The sequence below is a fragment of the Pollicipes pollicipes genome, unplaced genomic scaffold (genome assembly GCF_011947565.3).
Source record: "Pollicipes pollicipes isolate AB1234 unplaced genomic scaffold, Ppol_2.1 Scaffold_5724;HRSCAF=6776_pilon_pilon_pilon, whole genome shotgun sequence".
In the NCBI taxonomy this organism is placed as follows: domain Eukaryota; kingdom Metazoa; phylum Arthropoda; class Thecostraca; order Pollicipedomorpha; family Pollicipedidae; genus Pollicipes; species Pollicipes pollicipes.
In genome coordinates this window covers 25485591-25501947 of record NW_023596746.1, presented here as the reverse complement: position 1 = coordinate 25501947, position 16357 = coordinate 25485591, and the positions used below count along the sequence as shown (strand labels likewise).

The following is a 16357-nucleotide window of genomic DNA, read 5'->3' as shown; positions in this document are numbered from 1 at the left end:
TGGCTGGAGTGGCGACAACGCCATCCAGTTTCATAACGCATTACGTCGCTTGGACTGGGTCGTGTGGCAACATTTGACCAGTTGACCAGCACCCAGACCAGCAGTCAGGGTGCGATGCCGGCATTTTTAAGGTGTCGATATGCCGCCATTTTGCACGCTTTCACACTCCCGGATCGGACATCACTGCCTGTTGCTCCCCTCTTTCGCAAGATTGGCCAATGAGTGTTAAGCCAGCCGGCGGTAAACCAAGCATGTAGACACCTCGGGGCCGGCACATCGGCGGGTGATGTCGAATGTCAGGGTTTGGGGTCATTGGACAACATGTATACAAGATCATGAAAGGTAGATCTGCATGGAGCACGGATAATTAGGCTGAGGCATGGAGGAAACCAGCTTCATTTAGCAAATGATAGGAGTAGAGCTATGATGAGGTAGATGCCATTTAGTCTAAGAGTAGTGAACCATTGGAATGGGTCGACAAAGTTGTAGTGAGTACTTCCCTAGCAACATCCAAAAACCGTCTGGACAAGTCCTATCGGTCTGGAGATCTCATTTATAGCTAAATTCAAGCAGGTGAGGTAGTAACATTATTTTCGAGGGCGCGTTCGGAACATGAGGTAGATCAAGGCTGGGCCAGCCTTGATGGGTCCTCGCGGCCTTTTGTCGGACAGATGTCTTCATGTCTTTATATAAGCTGCCAACGAAATGTGCGTGTGGAGGCTTCCGGGGAGCGAAAAAAACTTCATATCTACATCCTGCGCATCGAACTGGACTCACTTTGGAACGCTTATACTGGGTATCATGCGAGCAAGAGGTTACAACGCTAGACGATATAGTCACCATTGACACGTTATTTATCTACACTCAGCGTAATAGCTTCACCTGGTTCCTATTGTTATAGCTCTGCGGAGTTAGCCGCGCACTTTATCTTCATGCCGCATATCCACCAAGAGTCACATGAGAAGGTATTTAAGGTACCCATGATGCGGCAAACATAGAATGTGCATGCCAAGCAGAGGACGCTTCTAAATAAATCGCCGTGTGTTAAATAGCTACGCAAGCAACTGCTCCATCACTTGCAAAGACGGTGTATGCCTATAGTTGTGATTTGGTGCGCATGCATGCACAGCCCAACCACCGCTCCACCCACTTCCACTTTGAATTTGCCAAGACCAAAACGACATACCACAGTGCGTCCCGTTCCTGGAAACTTCAACAAAATTAGAGAAGTGCCCAGGCTACAAAATACCACCAAATACCCGTGGAGGTCTCTAGGTAAAAAAGCTTTAGCGGCTTGGATACAAATCAAATGTAAAAATACAGTCTTGACGCAGCAGATACTTAATGCTGTTGTAGGCTAAGGCAGCTGATGGCACGGCGCTGGGTTTGTGGATATTGTTTTGGGGCATATTATTCACAGCATTTAAGCGCGGATGAGTTATTGGAAGCAGGGCTGACGATTTATCTGCTGTTGGTAAGGCTCTTGCCCTCAGTGTCGATATGAATTCGCCTAATGCTGGCTCGTGACCCCCAATATTTAGTGCTGGTACGTCGTAAACATGATGTCTAAAGGTCCCTGGTCATTTTTCCCTGGCTCTGGCTTGTCTGGCTCGAGGATATAACTATTCAATGAATATTACAAATACTGTGCAGTAAGGCCATTCACCTAAATGAAGTGTTCTAGATGCACCGATGGTTGTGCATGGAAATAGTTTAGATTGTGGTGCAATTGTTGTGCACTTGTACTGTTTTAGATTGTTGTACCTCCCACATACAAAAAAAGAAGATTTCAGTGTTGTGGAGCGGGAGTGTAAAGAAGGCTTCATGGTTCTTAACTATTCATTTTATCATCAAGTAATTCTGCTGTTATAGGTCAGCATCCCATCTTTCTTCCTATGTTCCTCCCCAAACACTCAAATGAAGTTCTGTGCAAGGATATGTGTTTGCCATGTTGAAATGGGTCAGTTTTAACCTGACATGATGCCTAAGAGCCTGACTTATGCTGACCATAAGATTGAGACTATGATATTCTCTATCAGTGTAATCACAATCTAGAGAAAATTAATGGTATCACAAGATGTGTTGTTCCTTTGGTGGAGTGTTGCAGGATTGCTAGCAGCATTTTTCCAGTGATGCTGGCAAATTATGGGGTTTTTTTCTAGGAGGCATTCAGCAGAACCTCAAGGTTAATTAGTGGATAGCAAGCTGTAGATATAGAGGAGATGCCATAAAAAGGAAGCTCTTTCTATACCTACTATGTTACTTTAGCAATATTTGTGTCAACAAAATGTTTCCAATAAGTTTGTCATGCTAAACATGTCATATATCTACATTGAATAAAGTAAAAGGTCTTGAAACTGATGTCAATGCATATCTTGATAAGAGGTTGCTGTCAACAATTCAATAATTCAATAAACATTACTGGTGGTTTGTCAAAACTGATATGCATTCCTTTGTGTGACAATACAATTTCAATGTGCTGGTAAAGCACTCATGGGCATCACATAATGCCAGTGTCAGCTGAACACCATGCCACTGGAGCTATGTAGCCATCATCAGGGGCACAAGCAATGTGGGTCCAGGGGTACATGCTCCTTGCTCTTGATGTGCCAAGCTAATGGACCTGGTTAAGGGGCCCAGAGGTCTGATGGGAGCTTGATTTTGAGGGAGCATGGCTTGCATGGTCAGGGCCCTCAAATGTCAGTCACAAGGCATGTTGTGCTGATCAGCCAGCAGGAACATGGAAGCCCTCCTGGGCAATGAGGGGCTCTTGTGGAGGCCATGGGGCCTGCATCAACTAGCAAAAAATGCTGTGCCTGCAGGGGGCTGAGCTGGTCAGGGTCTGGGTGGCAGTTTTGTGAAGAGATACAGGGGGACCCTGAATGTCAGAGCACCTTGTGTGTTTGACAGTCTCTGTGACAATGAGAGCAGGCATGGGAAATGACAATGGAAGGGCCCTGTGTCTGTAATGGGGCATCAGTGCCAAATGGGAGACCCCTTGGTTCAAAACTAGGATCTCTGTCGATTGGAACCCCTGCTGTCAGTGAGGGATCTATTGTGTCATTCAGGTTAGCTATGTCTTTTGGTCAGGCAGCCTTCTGTGTCATGCCACATCCCATGTCAGGGAGGGAAGTGATAGAGGATGTATCCCTCTGAATGCCCTTGGATAGATCCTGAAGTCCGACCTCCATGTCGCCAGAATCGGAGCTGGTGGGTGCCCAGGGGAGGGACAGAGGCGCCTTGCAGCCCCTGTTGTCAGGTGAGGTAAGGGACCCTCTTAGTCATCACCCCACGTGGTCGCCTGACCAGATACTGATATAAGGGCCCCCCATGGTTTACGATCCATGGGCCTATCAACATCTGGAGCCCAGGATGAGTCTTTGTGAAGTGAATGATGCCAGTGGTGTACTGGATGCAGTTTTTATGCTGACATCTCATTTTATTTACCGCTTGATACGAGCAAGGGCAAGTGCAGCCACTGGAAGGTATTATTTGGTTAGGATATAGGTGGCGTCTCGGACGCATGCTCCACCACTGAGTTTGTAGCACCTTCTATCGTGCTTCAAACATGCCAACCAGTTACTATCTTCCTTCATGTCATGTCATGGCTAAATGCATACTTATGTATAAAATTAACAAATGTCCTTAGCATGGCATCAGCTAGATCAAGTCGAGTGGCAGCCTACAAGGTCACCCAGGCGAAGCATAAAGTCCGTGTGCCCGGCTGCATTTATGACATTTATGACCAGAGGTTGATCCAGAAGAGACATAAAACATGCCCTTTCCTCGCCTCCCACCCTCTCCCCGCCCCCCGCCCCCTGGGTCGCTGCCCTCGTAGCAGGCGGTGTGCACCCTTGGTCATGGGCTATGCGATTTTTCGTGTGCATATTACCATGTCCGAACATGTTTTTCACGTAGTATTAAATATTAGCATGTGCTTTCGCTTGCAGGAGTCTGAAGATAAAAGGCAGCTGAGGAGCGAGAAGGGGGGCATCGCCGATCTACGATGTCCTGCATGACGCAAATTAGTGTGCTGGGAGCAAGATCGGCACAGCTGGCTCTGTTGACATTGAAAGGCAGCGAATCGCTGCTGCAGAAAGCCAAGGCAACGTCGGCCGTGTTGCACCTGGCTGGCATAGGGTGCAATGGAAACAGGGGACAGCTGCACACAATGTGCCGCCCGAAGGTCACGCAAGCGCAGACATTGACTGCCAGCGGGCCCATTCAGTCCCGTCTTGCCATGTCATCGGACATGGCCGGGTCGCGGGACCTAATGGATTTCCCTCACATTGTGTTTCCGAGCTTCGTCAAGATGGCCAAGAACGTTTTTCTCCAATTGTTCGTCATCAGGCCGTATCTGGATCAGAGCTTTTCGTTTCCAACGTTCCTGGATGGGGCGAAGCAGGTAAGCAAATAAAGTAAAATAGTTAAGTACATGCAGTACGCTGGGATATTAGGAAGATGAACTTTGAAGATCATCATTGAATGTATATTTCCAGCCGTGATGAATTGCGGCCCTACATTTTCAGGAAGATTGCCATCGTTTGGGTGCTGGATAAAAATCAAGTAGATTGTACGTAATGTTGATCGTCGCATGTTGATATGGCGTATGTGAATTTTCACAAGGTCACAAATCGTAAGGAGCAAATAACGTTCGAAATAAAGGGTTGTGGGTTAAGAACAGGGCTGAAAAAGGGGTAGGGGCAGGGGCCTGCCTCTCAAAATGGGTAAAATGTAACATCGTTCCGACGACGTTGCATGGAAAGAAACTCATCGAAAAGGTTTCGTCATCTCAGAAAACTCGCTACCTCTCACGGAGCAATCATCAGAATACCATATTCCGATGGCAAAAACCTTGACGAAATGCTACCCGGGGTATAGCCGCATTCGCATGTTGAGTTAGGGTGAGTTGGGCTGTGTTTCAACCGTACGATATTGTCATGCGCAGTTTGCCCTGGCGATCATTATCACAGACGTTTGTCACTGGTTATGTTTTCGGCTGCGGCCATTCGCGTCATTGACCACGTTGGTCGATCATAGTATTTGTCGCCGGCAATCTTTGTGGCGTACGATCTGACAGCCAACGACGTCTGTCAATTCAGAGTAATTATCTCAATATTTGGAATGCTACTAGAGCGATGGTTTCTGTCTATTTTCCTCTTGTCATTCACTGTGGACACAACACATGGTCGGCACACCTGTGTCATATTGCTCGTTTCAGCAAGTTGTGACGCGGGTGAGAGGGAAGGTGGGCGCGGTCATCTCAGGGCACTAGGGGCAACTAGGGCACTGACTATGCGAGGCTCTCATGAATGGATGACCTGATGGGTTAGAAAGGCTAGTATGCTTCCGATTTTGCCAGTTCGGCGAATACGTCTTTGTTGACAGGCCACGCAGAGCTAACAGCCCTGCTACCTACATACATCATCGTCTACGCATGTTCCATACCCAACGGTGCCTGACAATGATCACCTATCGTCCAGGCCCTTTTAGTCGTCTCGGAGAAGCTGGCCAACGGTGACTTCGCTGGCCTTCGTGGCTTGGTGACGCCGGAGGCGCTGGCAGAGATCGAGAGGAACTACGCCACCCTCTCGGTCAAGGAGCGCTGTGATCTGAAGGTTATCCGGGATAATATAGGGCCGATCTTCCCCTACGAGATCGGCATGATCATAGAGGAAGATGACGGTAAGTTCTGATGGAAATTCGAGGCATGTATTTTTTGTTTGTAGTCGGGGATCTCGTGTGCTTGGATATCCATGCTGCCACCCTCCAGCGCAAACAGTAACAGGAAACCTAGAAATGGGAACAGGTTAGATTTTCTCTAGCGTAGTCGCCAGAGCGCCCCATTATGACGGCTGCATTTTACCTTCGGCGGTTACCGTAACGACTTTAGTGTCCATTCGCTCCACTGCAGCTGGTGTGATCCAACTTTGTTGCGTACCAGTAAGCTGTCACCGTTTTAAATAGTTATGTTCCCAAGCATTAACTTATGATGAATGTCATGCAACAGTGATTGGAAAACTTTGACTTGCTAGACTTGCATTCGCATTCAGTATTGCGTGGTGTTCGCGAATTCAGTTTTTATTGCCGTCCGTCTCTTCCCTTACAGATATACAAAAGCGCTGGGTTGAGGTGACCGTCTGCGCCCACGTACACTCGAACTTCGCGAACCGAGATCGGCTGTCGGAAAGCGAATACGTGCCTCCATACCAGTTACCCGATTTCACCGTGTGGAACTACAGGTTCATCCGGAACTACACAAAAGGGGTTAACGATAGCTGGGTGGTGAACGTTGTTAACCATTTCAAGCCCAATGTTGAACAAGCGGATTGAAGATTCGCCAAATGGCACCTCGTCGGGATTGTGGGGTGTCACATCGCTCGCAGGTCGTGATGATCGATGGGAAAAAGCAATGCACGGAATGCCAAGCTGTACAATAGAAATGGAACTTGTCAGCGTTTTGCGCCAAGCTTCAGAACCTGACACTGTTTCATCTGGTCTCCAAGAGCAATGTCAGTGTAGAAGGTGCTCAAATTTGTCGAATTCCCCTGGCCGGATGCTCGTAGTGCACGTTTGCTGCACCTGCTCCGTGGCGGTATCTCGTCGGGTCTGGTCCCGGTTGCAAGTGGCAAGGAAAGCATCCACGTGCTCCAGGTTGCAGTTCAGTCTTTCGCTCTGGCTCCATCTCCTGATGTTCATTACGACAATATCAGTCGCGAAGTCATTAACACGAGTTGTCGATATCTAGCTGGCGGCGCGGTGGATCTGCGACAATGCCGGCGTGATTCCCAGTGACCTCGTAAAGCACCGTTGGCAGCGAGTTATATGAAGCGCTCCTTGCTGGATGCATCCTTTACTCAGTGAAAGATCGTCAAATGTATCCGTATTTTCCTCCGTTCGTGTTTTGGTAATTCCTTTCATTGCCGGGATGACTATTCGCTTTGTTTTCGCCTTGTGTTACTGCTTAAATGCTAACTACGTTTTGTAAACGGCACGTTCGTTCCGACAGCCTGCTGTATTAGCCTGTGCCTGCAAATTGTATCCTCCATTTTAAAGAACCATCTAAATGTAAGCTGGTGCCTTCTTTAATGTTTCCGGGTGACACTATAACACGGATTTTCTGCTGATATCTCGTAATTAGCAGAGGTGCTGTCGTAATGGGCAAAGGTTTGCTGGATCTGCCTGTCGTGTGTTTGGTGCGCTTCGACGCCCGTGGTTTTAAACGGTTGCTGGATGTGTTGAATGACTGCTTGGAGAGAATACGATGGTTTTGTGATAAATAAATATGTGCAACTCTTGATGTGGTCACACTGGATTGTCATCAATCGCTGCCCCAGTGTTGATCGTGCATTTGATTCAACGTTTGTGGGCTACCTGCCTAAGATGCACCACAGGGGCAGCACAGGGGCGAGCCAGATGGCGGAGGTCCGGATGTGCCTGGCGCCGCGGGCTGCGGAGGGGGTTGTGGTCGCCCAGACGCAGAGGGCTCGGTCGTATGACCGACTGTTGCTGACTGCGCGGTGATGTAATCTCCAAGGAATTCCCACTTAAGCAGAGGATGCTTTCGGACCATGTCCAGGAATATGTCCTGCAGCCCACCGGCGGCACGGAGGGTGTCGACGGCGGCTTGATATAATGATGATTGGGGTTTTAGAGTGCGCCGACCTCTAAGGTCATGCCATGGTACACAAAACCATACAAAGCGATAACGCATGAATTGAGACTTAGTTAAGTTTGTTGGCTACTGGCCCAGCTGGTTCTTAATGTGAAGTCTTAGCTAGACTGGTACAGTGACATGATTTCCACCGATATTGTCACTATTTACATGGCATTGCACAATTACATTACCAATAAAGTAATTACTCACAGCACAGAAAACATGGACACATGAGCCAAGCATGCACATACATCGGCAGAACATGGAAAGAGGCGGGTGGTAGACAGCGCGGCGGAGGAGGTGGCGGCGCCACCTGGGGAGGGGTGACCTTAAGTGAAAGGGGGTGGCGGCGGCACCTGAGGGGAGGCCGTCGTTGGAAGGCGGCGGCGGCGGCAGAGGCGGCACCTGAGGGGAGACCGCCGTTGGAAGGCGGCGGTACCTGAGAGGAGACCACCGTTGGAAGGCGGCGGCACCTGAGGGGAGACCGTCGTTGGAAGGCGGCGGCACCTGAGGGGAGACCACCGTTGGAAGGCGGCGGCACCTGAGGGGAGACCGTCGTTGGAATGCGGCGGCACCTGAGGGGAGACCGTCGTTGGAAGGCGGCGGCACCTGAGAGGAGACCGCCGTTGGAAGGCGGCGGCGGCGGCGGCGCCTGAGGGGAGGCCGTCGTTGGAAGGCGGCGGCGGTGGCGACGCCACCTAAAAGGCGTACGTCGGTGAAAAGCGGCGAAGGCGGCGGTACCCGCGGGACGACCGTAAGCGGAAGGCGGCGGTACCCGCGGGACGACCGTAAGTGGAAGGCGGCGGTACCCGCGGGACGACCGTAAGCGGAAGGCGGCGGTACCCGCGGGACGACCGTAAGCGGAAGGCGGCGGTACCCGCGGGACGACCGTAAGCGGAAGGCGGCGGTACCCGCGGGACGACCGTAAGTGGAAGGCGGCAGCAAAGGCGATTCGACGATTACATTTTTATTGGCTTTGAGCGCCCCACATTTACTGGAATAACATAACTCAAATGGCGTTATTATAGCACCCTGGATGCCCAACTGACTTTTGCCAACCCGAAATAGCGCATATTCGCGGGCGCGTAGCTCAGAAACTAGGATTTAGGCCTCGAAAAGGGAAGGGCTGTAAACTATTTCGAACAATCTTTAAACGGGGCGTTCCAGTTCAAAACCCGGCACAAATGTGGAACACTCCCTTTCTTTTAGTTGTCTTGTCGATGCCCACCATACAGAAGGGATGAGCAGATGCAGACTAAGACATTTCTGCGTTCTCAGAATCAGCGCGTGTTACGGGTTCAGCGGCAAAGGCGGTACCGCGCTAAGTCCAAAATTGGGGGACCGAGCAGGACCAGACGTTGTTCTGTCTGTCCCCTATCGATTATGTTGCACTGGTTGCTAACGGTCCACGCATGCCATAAGCGTAAAGCAGGAATCAATTCTAGGTGACTTCTTGCGACATTCCGGGCATAACACCCGTATGAATATGACCTAACCTGACATCACATGACATAACAAGCACCCGCCAATTAAGCTGGACAACTACGTCAACTCGAAATAGTCACTCTGATAGCATCTGCGCGGCAGCGCTCTCAGTGTCAGGGCAATAAACTTTACCTGCAGTTAAGTTTTATCGCGCAGTCGCAAATCCTGATAACTTTTAACATTACACCAAGTACATGAACGGGGTTTCGTTGGACACGATATATCTCACTTGCTCCTAATCCACGGTATGGCCTGCATCCGAATGCAGCGTAAATAATGACTCAATTGTGGGCACGATGATACTATGGACAGCACTGATCAAATAATGTCACGAATCATTGAACTCCTATTCGAAGGCGCACAGATCACTCAGGCTCTTGAAGGGGGCATTCTACGCATGGCACGCGTGATTTAAAGGAAAAAGGCCTTCTCTCGATGTTGCCATGTTGTCGGGGCAAGCCGAAGACACTCTCGATGAACTAATGACAACGTAGCGGGCGCGTGATACCAAGGATGACTATGCAGGCACGCACGATATGTACGCAGGGCTTCCATGTCTATGATGCATGCCAACACTGGAAACTGCGAATAGAGACAGGGTCTTGGGCCGTCAGAGCAGAGCAGAAGTGAACGCGCAGAAGGGCTGATCTCGTTCAAGAGGAAGCAGAGCAGCCAGCAGAGCAGCTCTCATAATACCGGAACTATGTCACAAGGCATTACAAAATGTGCGAATCGTTAAAGTCGTCCCAGGATCCCGCAAAAACGCTCGCGAAACACGCTACGCTCTATGACGTCGGTATAACGATACCAGTCATAAAGTCCTTAGACATTGGCAATGGGGAGGCAAACCCCTCTTAGGGATAAGGAAGTTACCTGGGCGACCAAGGATGGGAGCAACCCTGGATCCAAGGCAAGTGCATCTTGTTATGCGTCACTGACCCTCAACCCAAATAGCACCACACGCCTTTGTAGAACGGCCCGACATGTCGAGATATGGAGGAAATAACATTGCAAACGTGAGTTCACAGTTTCTACAGCCTCCCGATTTGGCCGCATTTTGGGCAGCAACACTCTACCCCAACCCTATGTGCCACTGGATGGGACTAGAGGGGCAAAATTGTGAAACGGAAGTTGATACAGAATGTGATGAATGAATGCAACATGATAGTGGCCGGAGGCGTTGAGTTCATTGAAAGCAGGAAAAATAAAAGGACCTTTGGAACCGGCGGCAGCCCAGCAAGAGGATGGAAAGACTAAATATACTAACATTAAAATAAACCTTAATGCTGAGGCTGTATACACACTGGAAGGGAGCAGACGAGATGCCCTGAACCGCGCATCACAGCCAAGGCCGTGCCAGGTGGGCGCAGCAGGGAAGAACCACTCTGGACTGCTCTCTATATCATTATGTTCCTAAACCCAACCTCAGCCTCCACCCTGAGCAGCGGCGTGCCTGTGGGTCTCACAAGCAATCGGCCAGCCTCACGCCAGTATACGTGCCGAAGGGAGAATGGAGTGCAGCACATTACTGAGAGTAATTTTTCTTGAAAGACGGCCAGGTTACATGAACACGTGGGGCACTACTAGCATTGAAAAAGGTCGTGAAGAAATGGAGCATCATCATCGACCACGCGGGACTTCAAAGCTCGAGACACAAACTATCACAGTTGTTTTAAACTGTCGCAGAACGCTGAAGCCACTGCCAACGGGAAAATGAGCACCAAAGAACCCTGCGGTTGTCTCCAACAGCTGCAGGGAGAATGAAGCCCTGAAGTGCCGAAATTCTCCAATTGTTGAAATGTAAAATGTGGAAAAGCGGTGTGCGCCCAAAAAGGCACGGTGGCGCCCTAGAAACCACTTTCAATGTCCTCACAGGACGCAAGAGCTTTTCTATTGGGATTTTGAATATTGTTGCCAAAGCGGCTTGCAAAAGAAGCAAAGTAGCACCCTAGAACCACCCTCATTGTTCTCACAAGGCACAATAGCTATAATGGGATTTTGAAGTTATTGCAGGTCTGCAGAATATTGAAAACGCAGTTCGCGGCCAAACGAGGCAGGGTAACACCCTAGAACCACCTTCGGTGTCCTCACAAGGCAAGAAACTTTTAACAGAATTTTGTAAATTGCTGCAGTAGTGTGCGGTATGACGCAGCAACGGTCTACGGGCAAACAAGGCAAGGTAGCGGTATGGGATCTCCTCCATTGTTTTCAAAAGGCTGAAGAACCCAACCACAAGGATTTGTGAAAAACTGCAAGGTTGCAATAAGATGTAAAAATATTACAAACCCCCCGCTGCAACGCTACATTTATACCCGGGTTCGCAACTGTCTTAGTTGAAAACCCATTCCAGGCTTACAGTTCATCATAGGTCCATGATCTGACGGTGTGCAATTAACGACCGCGATCGTCTCGAATGTTCGCGAATCTCCTCACCGGGATCCGTGCGTGCACGGGTTATACATACTGCAAAAACCATCCGGTGTAACAGCCTCTGATATCAAAATCGCCGACAAATTGTGCTCAAGTTAGCGAGGATTGTCGAATGTTACATCACACAACTGGTAAATCATGCAAAGTTCATTGCCGACCCCACGACTCGTGCATGCTAGTGTTCCAAACAAGTTGCACATACACGAACGCATGCTTGTAAGGTACCGCTGCCCATAGATGGTCCGACGGAACAAGCAGTTCACAATATTGCTCTACCCGCGTGAAACGCTGCCTCCATCGCGCGGCAGTGCGTCCCGCCATGCTGAGCACGACAGCGCGACAACTGCGCTGTACCGTGGGCGGTCGGCTTGGCCGGCTCACAGCCAGCCACGACCGGACTACGGGGACAACGACCGTCCGTTCAGCACCTGGCAGCAGCCTGCCTGCCGGCCGGGCGGCGGCCACACTCCCGTATTCGCACACACCATCGGCACCAAGTCGCGCAATGTATTACAAACAACGCAAGCTCATACCGGCAGACACACCCCCATTCACTCTGGCCTCCCGCCGCTTGGTCCGGCGCACGGCTGCCGGCGCGCGCGCTGTTGCCGGGCCCGCCCCTGGCCGGCAGCCACTAGTTGTTGAGCAGGTCGGTGGATGGGTCGGGCGCGTAGAAGAGTCGACATCGCTCAGAGACGATCGCTCGGCTCCGGTCGCGAACCACTTCCTCTACGCTCAGCTCCGACCGGTATAGCCGCAGCTGGTGATGCAAACATAGCCTTTATGTCATCGCCGGCGCGCATGCGCTATAGAACACGCGGGGCGAGCAAAGCCAACGTGTCACGTTGTGAGAGCGGTGCCTAAAAAAGACGACACCCGTGTTGGTTTCAACTGCTTATAGCTTAGGTTTCGAAGTAAGGTTGTGTGTGTGTGTCATTGGGGTTTTACGACGCACTAAGCTGCTGAAGCTATATGGCGTCGCCTGCCTCCCACCCTGGCAGGAAGGGCGGGCACCGCGGGAAATCAAACCCCGTACCTCTGGTTTCCCAGACGCGCAGTGGTTAACGCAGACGCGTTAACCACTGCGCGTTAGCCACCACTGTTAACGCGTCTGCGTTAACCACTACACTGCCGGCACCCCTCGAAGTGGTTTAACACGAAAAAAGAACCCACTCTGTCCGACCACATCACAGTTACATGAAACTCTTGAGCTAATCAGATGTGCAGAGACCCATAAAAACCACACCCTTGAGCTCACTAGATGTGCAGAGACCCAAACCAATTACACCCTTGAGATACTCTGACGTGCAGAGACCTAAACCAATTACATTGCTTTCAGCCTCGAAAGCTACTGATTTTTCTAGAAGTGTGTTTTAGCGTCAATGTTCAATGGTTAGGCAGGCGTGTTGTATTAAAAGTTTTGTGATGGCGATAGTGTGGGACCTAGCCGTTAATTTTAAAACACTAGCACCGACAGACGCAGCTCAAAGTTATCATCATCTGAAAGTATGATGCACTTGGTACGTTACGATCACCACACCACCGCGGACTGATGTTCGCATCCAGTCCAGTACCTTGGACTGCTCCCTCCGGAGCTCCCTGAGTAAGTCATAGTTGTCCTGGCTGTCCTGGTCGACCTCACGCCGCTGCCGTAATGCCTCCACATGGCCGGCTGTCTCCTCCACACAGCGCCTGATTGCTGCCCCACGGGCACGGTAGCTTTCCCTTAGCTGAGGTCAGACACAGCATCCTCCAATAAGAAACTGTTAGGGTAGATAGAGGACATGGGGCAGAACTTTTTCTCTACTCATGGTGCTCATAGTACCTCAATTGTATTTGATTGATTCACTTCAAAGAAGTTCAGCAACAAAAACTATCTGAATGATGGGTCATCCTAGTACTTGATATGCATGCCTTGTAAACTGGATGCTGACTCTTACACCCACATGTTCCTAACCACATAATGGGTTTTGGCTCGACCTGCGAACCACATGACAATGTGTTCAACATATCAATGAGTATGCATAGCCACCTAGCAGTATTGGCTTTCTCCACTTGTCACAGAAACATGACACCTGATGTCAGTCACTTTATCTACTGGGTCTGCTATTAGCTGCACAATGAAAATGGCATATTGGCCAGGACAGTGGTAAAATAAATTTACAGCCTAGTAACATATGCAGAGCTGGTGGATGACACAGTTAATGTCTCAGTACATCACTAACTACAATTTGCTTGCTTGCAGAACAATTACATTAATTCCACCATCATTCCAATCACGTGCATCACCTTAACAAAAATATGCAACAAACCTTTGAGTACAGATCTTTGCAAGTCTTGGATGCATCCACTTGACCCTCAAAAGACTGTGTAGGCAATGATTTGTTAAGTGCATAAATGATTTTATCATCTATGGTGCGAGACTTCTTTAACACCTCCTGAAAGTCATTTCCATTGTTAATATATGATACTGTAAGTGTTGAGCATTCACTTGTAAAAGCAAGGCAGCCCCAACCATGCAACACATAGAACAAAACATCCTGGTGATGTTCTTATATGCAATTAAACAGAGTGATGGGTTGATGAATGGATTTTTTAAGTTCTCTTCATGAAAAATTCAAATGCCAGATTTAATTCCTTTGCCAAACATTACATAAAGCAAGATGTTACTCATTTGGAAAGTAAATGTCAAGGCAAAAGGTCACTGCTTCCTCTGAGGCCACTTTTACATATTTCAAGACATGCACAGGCTCTGATACCAGTTATGGCCATGTTGCAATCAATGAACCAACTGACACCACAATGTACAAATTATGCAATCATCTTATATAATAGTAAGTCAGAATAAAACCACATGCCACTGAAATCTGAAATCACAGACCTCTAATATTAAAAGTTAATGGATGGTTAAGTCTTTGCATGGGCAGAGAGCACAACAAATCGCACTACTGAATAGCATAAATTGAAGTATCTGCTCCAGCAAGAAATGGTTTAGAACACCTTATCCACCTCTCTTGCCTTGTCTTGCATTATCCTGGGCTCAAACTTTTACCAACGGTAATTTGTGGTAATGAATAATGATGATGATACTGATAGTCACTAATGACAACCGACTTAAATAACTTGCGGTTATCTAAATCCAGTTTGTCAATTATGCCCATTCACGAGGGGCATTGAAGTTAAAAAAGAGCCGATGGACACCCCGGGGAGTCACTAACGTCCTTACAAAAAATCGCGTAGTTATAGTAACTTCCACGTACCTGAAAGGCAAGAAAATCTGCACATCCAATGGTTATGGGGCCGGCCGCCTCAACCACGCCACCGGGCGCAGCCATTGCAAATCAAGGTCCACAGGGTGAGCCGTCACCACTCCGGTCACCAGTACTGTGGGCCATAGAAAAGCTTGTTTTGCTAGCAGCATCCACTGTGACGTCACTGGCACACAGACTGTGGTGGGTACAATGCAGCGTCCGTTTGATATAATCATAAAGCATAATAATGATGATTGAAACACGACGCAGCGTAATGATGGTAAGCCTGTTTCTCAACATAAGTTGGAAAAATGGGAACTGAGTAGTGAAAAATGACCAATCTATCTCCAAAACCAACTTACGAACCAGGCTATCTCTACACCCCTATCGTAAAGTGAGGGGCTGACCGGTTGGGCTGGGCTAGTTGATGATTACCTGCGCCATTAAAATGTCATGCAAGCGTAATTGCGCTCAAAACAATATTTACATGATCTAAAAGGGCATCAATACGGCAGCAAAAGCGATCTTGAGGCGAATTTTTTTTAGTACGCGCCGGATGTGCTGGAGAAGTCTGACTGGTTCTCTGCGAAAGACCTGGCCAAATTCTACACGTTGACGCTTCAAGACTCTTTGTTCTAGTGACACACAACCGCAGGCCAGTGAGTTCTGGGTGCTTTCTCGAACCCGAGACCGTCACACACGGCAGGATGGAGATCTTTTCGCGCCTAGGTCACGCAGCAAGATGGAACGGAGGCGTTTTCGAGCTGCCACGCATTATAATGACCTTCCTCGAAGCCTAGCACAGCACCCTGCAATGAGGTTTGGTCGAGCGCTGCAGCGCCACTCACTGCGTCGAAGAACGCAGTGAGTGGAACGCAGGCCACGGAGTGGTTTGCGTCATATACGCATGGGCAACCGTGTTCGTGAAGTCTGAGCTTTTTGTGTATATATATATATATATATATATATATACATATATATATATACATATATATATATATATATATATATATATATATATATATATATATATATATATATATATATATATATGTGTGTGTGTGTGTGTGCGTGTGTGTGTGTGTGTGTGTTTGTAAATACTTATTTTACGGACACATAAGAATGTAATACACCTGGGATGTGGGGATATCTTGGTTTGTGGGGACATACCGTCTCCACACAACCTGATTGAAGAAAAATCGTTCTGGAGGGTCCTTTTACGACATTCGCTCGAGCGCCGGTCGATTTTTTTTACGGGCACACAATTTCTATGTGCTCACATCCCACCACTATTTTATTTGGAGTGTGCATACTCGGAGTGCGGTAGTGGGCGGAGCCATTTGTGGTTGGCAAGTTTCCGGATATTGAATGTACCCACATACCAGGAGTGACACATAAACACAAATATTCGTTAGCTGAGCGTATGCTGAGGTAAACAGGGGAAAATCCATCCAGTGAATTGGTCTATGTAATGGGTGCAATTCAAAAGCAACGTCAGGGTCCGTGGTTCGGGCTACTGACAGGTCGATACCTT

General features: G+C 48.8%; 2 protein-coding genes across 3 annotated transcripts; one reads left to right on the top strand and one right to left on the bottom strand.

Annotated features, from left to right (window-relative positions):
* Positions 1-1384: 1384 nt before the first annotated feature.
* Positions 1385-7298, top strand: LOC119103346 (m-AAA protease-interacting protein 1, mitochondrial). Of its 2 annotated transcripts, XM_037226848.1 has the most exons (5): positions 1385-1474; positions 3200-3259; positions 3951-4405; positions 5484-5685; positions 6110-7298. In XM_037226848.1, the coding sequence occupies exons 3-5, from the start codon at positions 4007-4009 to the stop codon at positions 6331-6333; spliced, it is 825 nt and encodes a 274-aa protein (XP_037082743.1). In that variant the 5' UTR covers positions 1385-1474; positions 3200-3259; positions 3951-4006; the 3' UTR covers positions 6334-7298. The 2 variants fall into 2 exon arrangements, with proteins under 2 accessions (XP_037082743.1, XP_037082742.1); XM_037226847.1 differs by lacking the exon at positions 3200-3259 and having other exon boundaries at positions 1388-1474.
* Positions 7299-11704: 4406 nt separating this feature from the next.
* Positions 11705-14919, bottom strand: Ccdc58 (Coiled-coil domain-containing 58). Its single transcript, XM_037227078.1, has 4 exons — positions 14833-14919; positions 13885-14010; positions 13147-13302; positions 11705-12332 (listed from the first exon to the last, which is right to left on the bottom strand). Exons 1-4 carry the CDS (start codon positions 14905-14907, stop codon positions 12207-12209), a joined length of 483 nt encoding a protein of 160 aa, XP_037082973.1. The 5' UTR covers positions 14908-14919; the 3' UTR covers positions 11705-12206.
* Between the last annotated feature and the right edge of the window lie 1438 nt (positions 14920-16357).

Coding starts and splice junctions, on each gene's coding strand:
- LOC119103346 (XM_037226848.1), top strand. CDS start 4,007: ATGTCCTGCATGACGCAAATTAGTGTGCTGGGAGCAAGATCGGCACAG. Junction 4,406..5,483: donor TCCTGGATGGGGCGAAGCAG/GTAAGCAAATAA, acceptor CCTATCGTCCAG/GCCCTTTTAGTCGTCTCGGA. Junction 5,686..6,109: donor GATCATAGAGGAAGATGACG/GTAAGTTCTGAT, acceptor CTTCCCTTACAG/ATATACAAAAGCGCTGGGTT.
- Ccdc58 (XM_037227078.1), bottom strand. CDS start 14,907: ATGGCTGCGCCCGGTGGCGTGGTTGAGGCGGCCGGCCCCATAACCATT. Junction 14,011..14,832: donor CAGATTTTCTTGCCTTTCAG/GTACGTGGAAGT, acceptor AATGACTTTCAG/GAGGTGTTAAAGAAGTCTCG. Junction 12,333..13,146: donor TCCGGAGGGAGCAGTCCAAG/GTACTGGACTGG, acceptor TTGCATCACCAG/CTGCGGCTATACCGGTCGGA.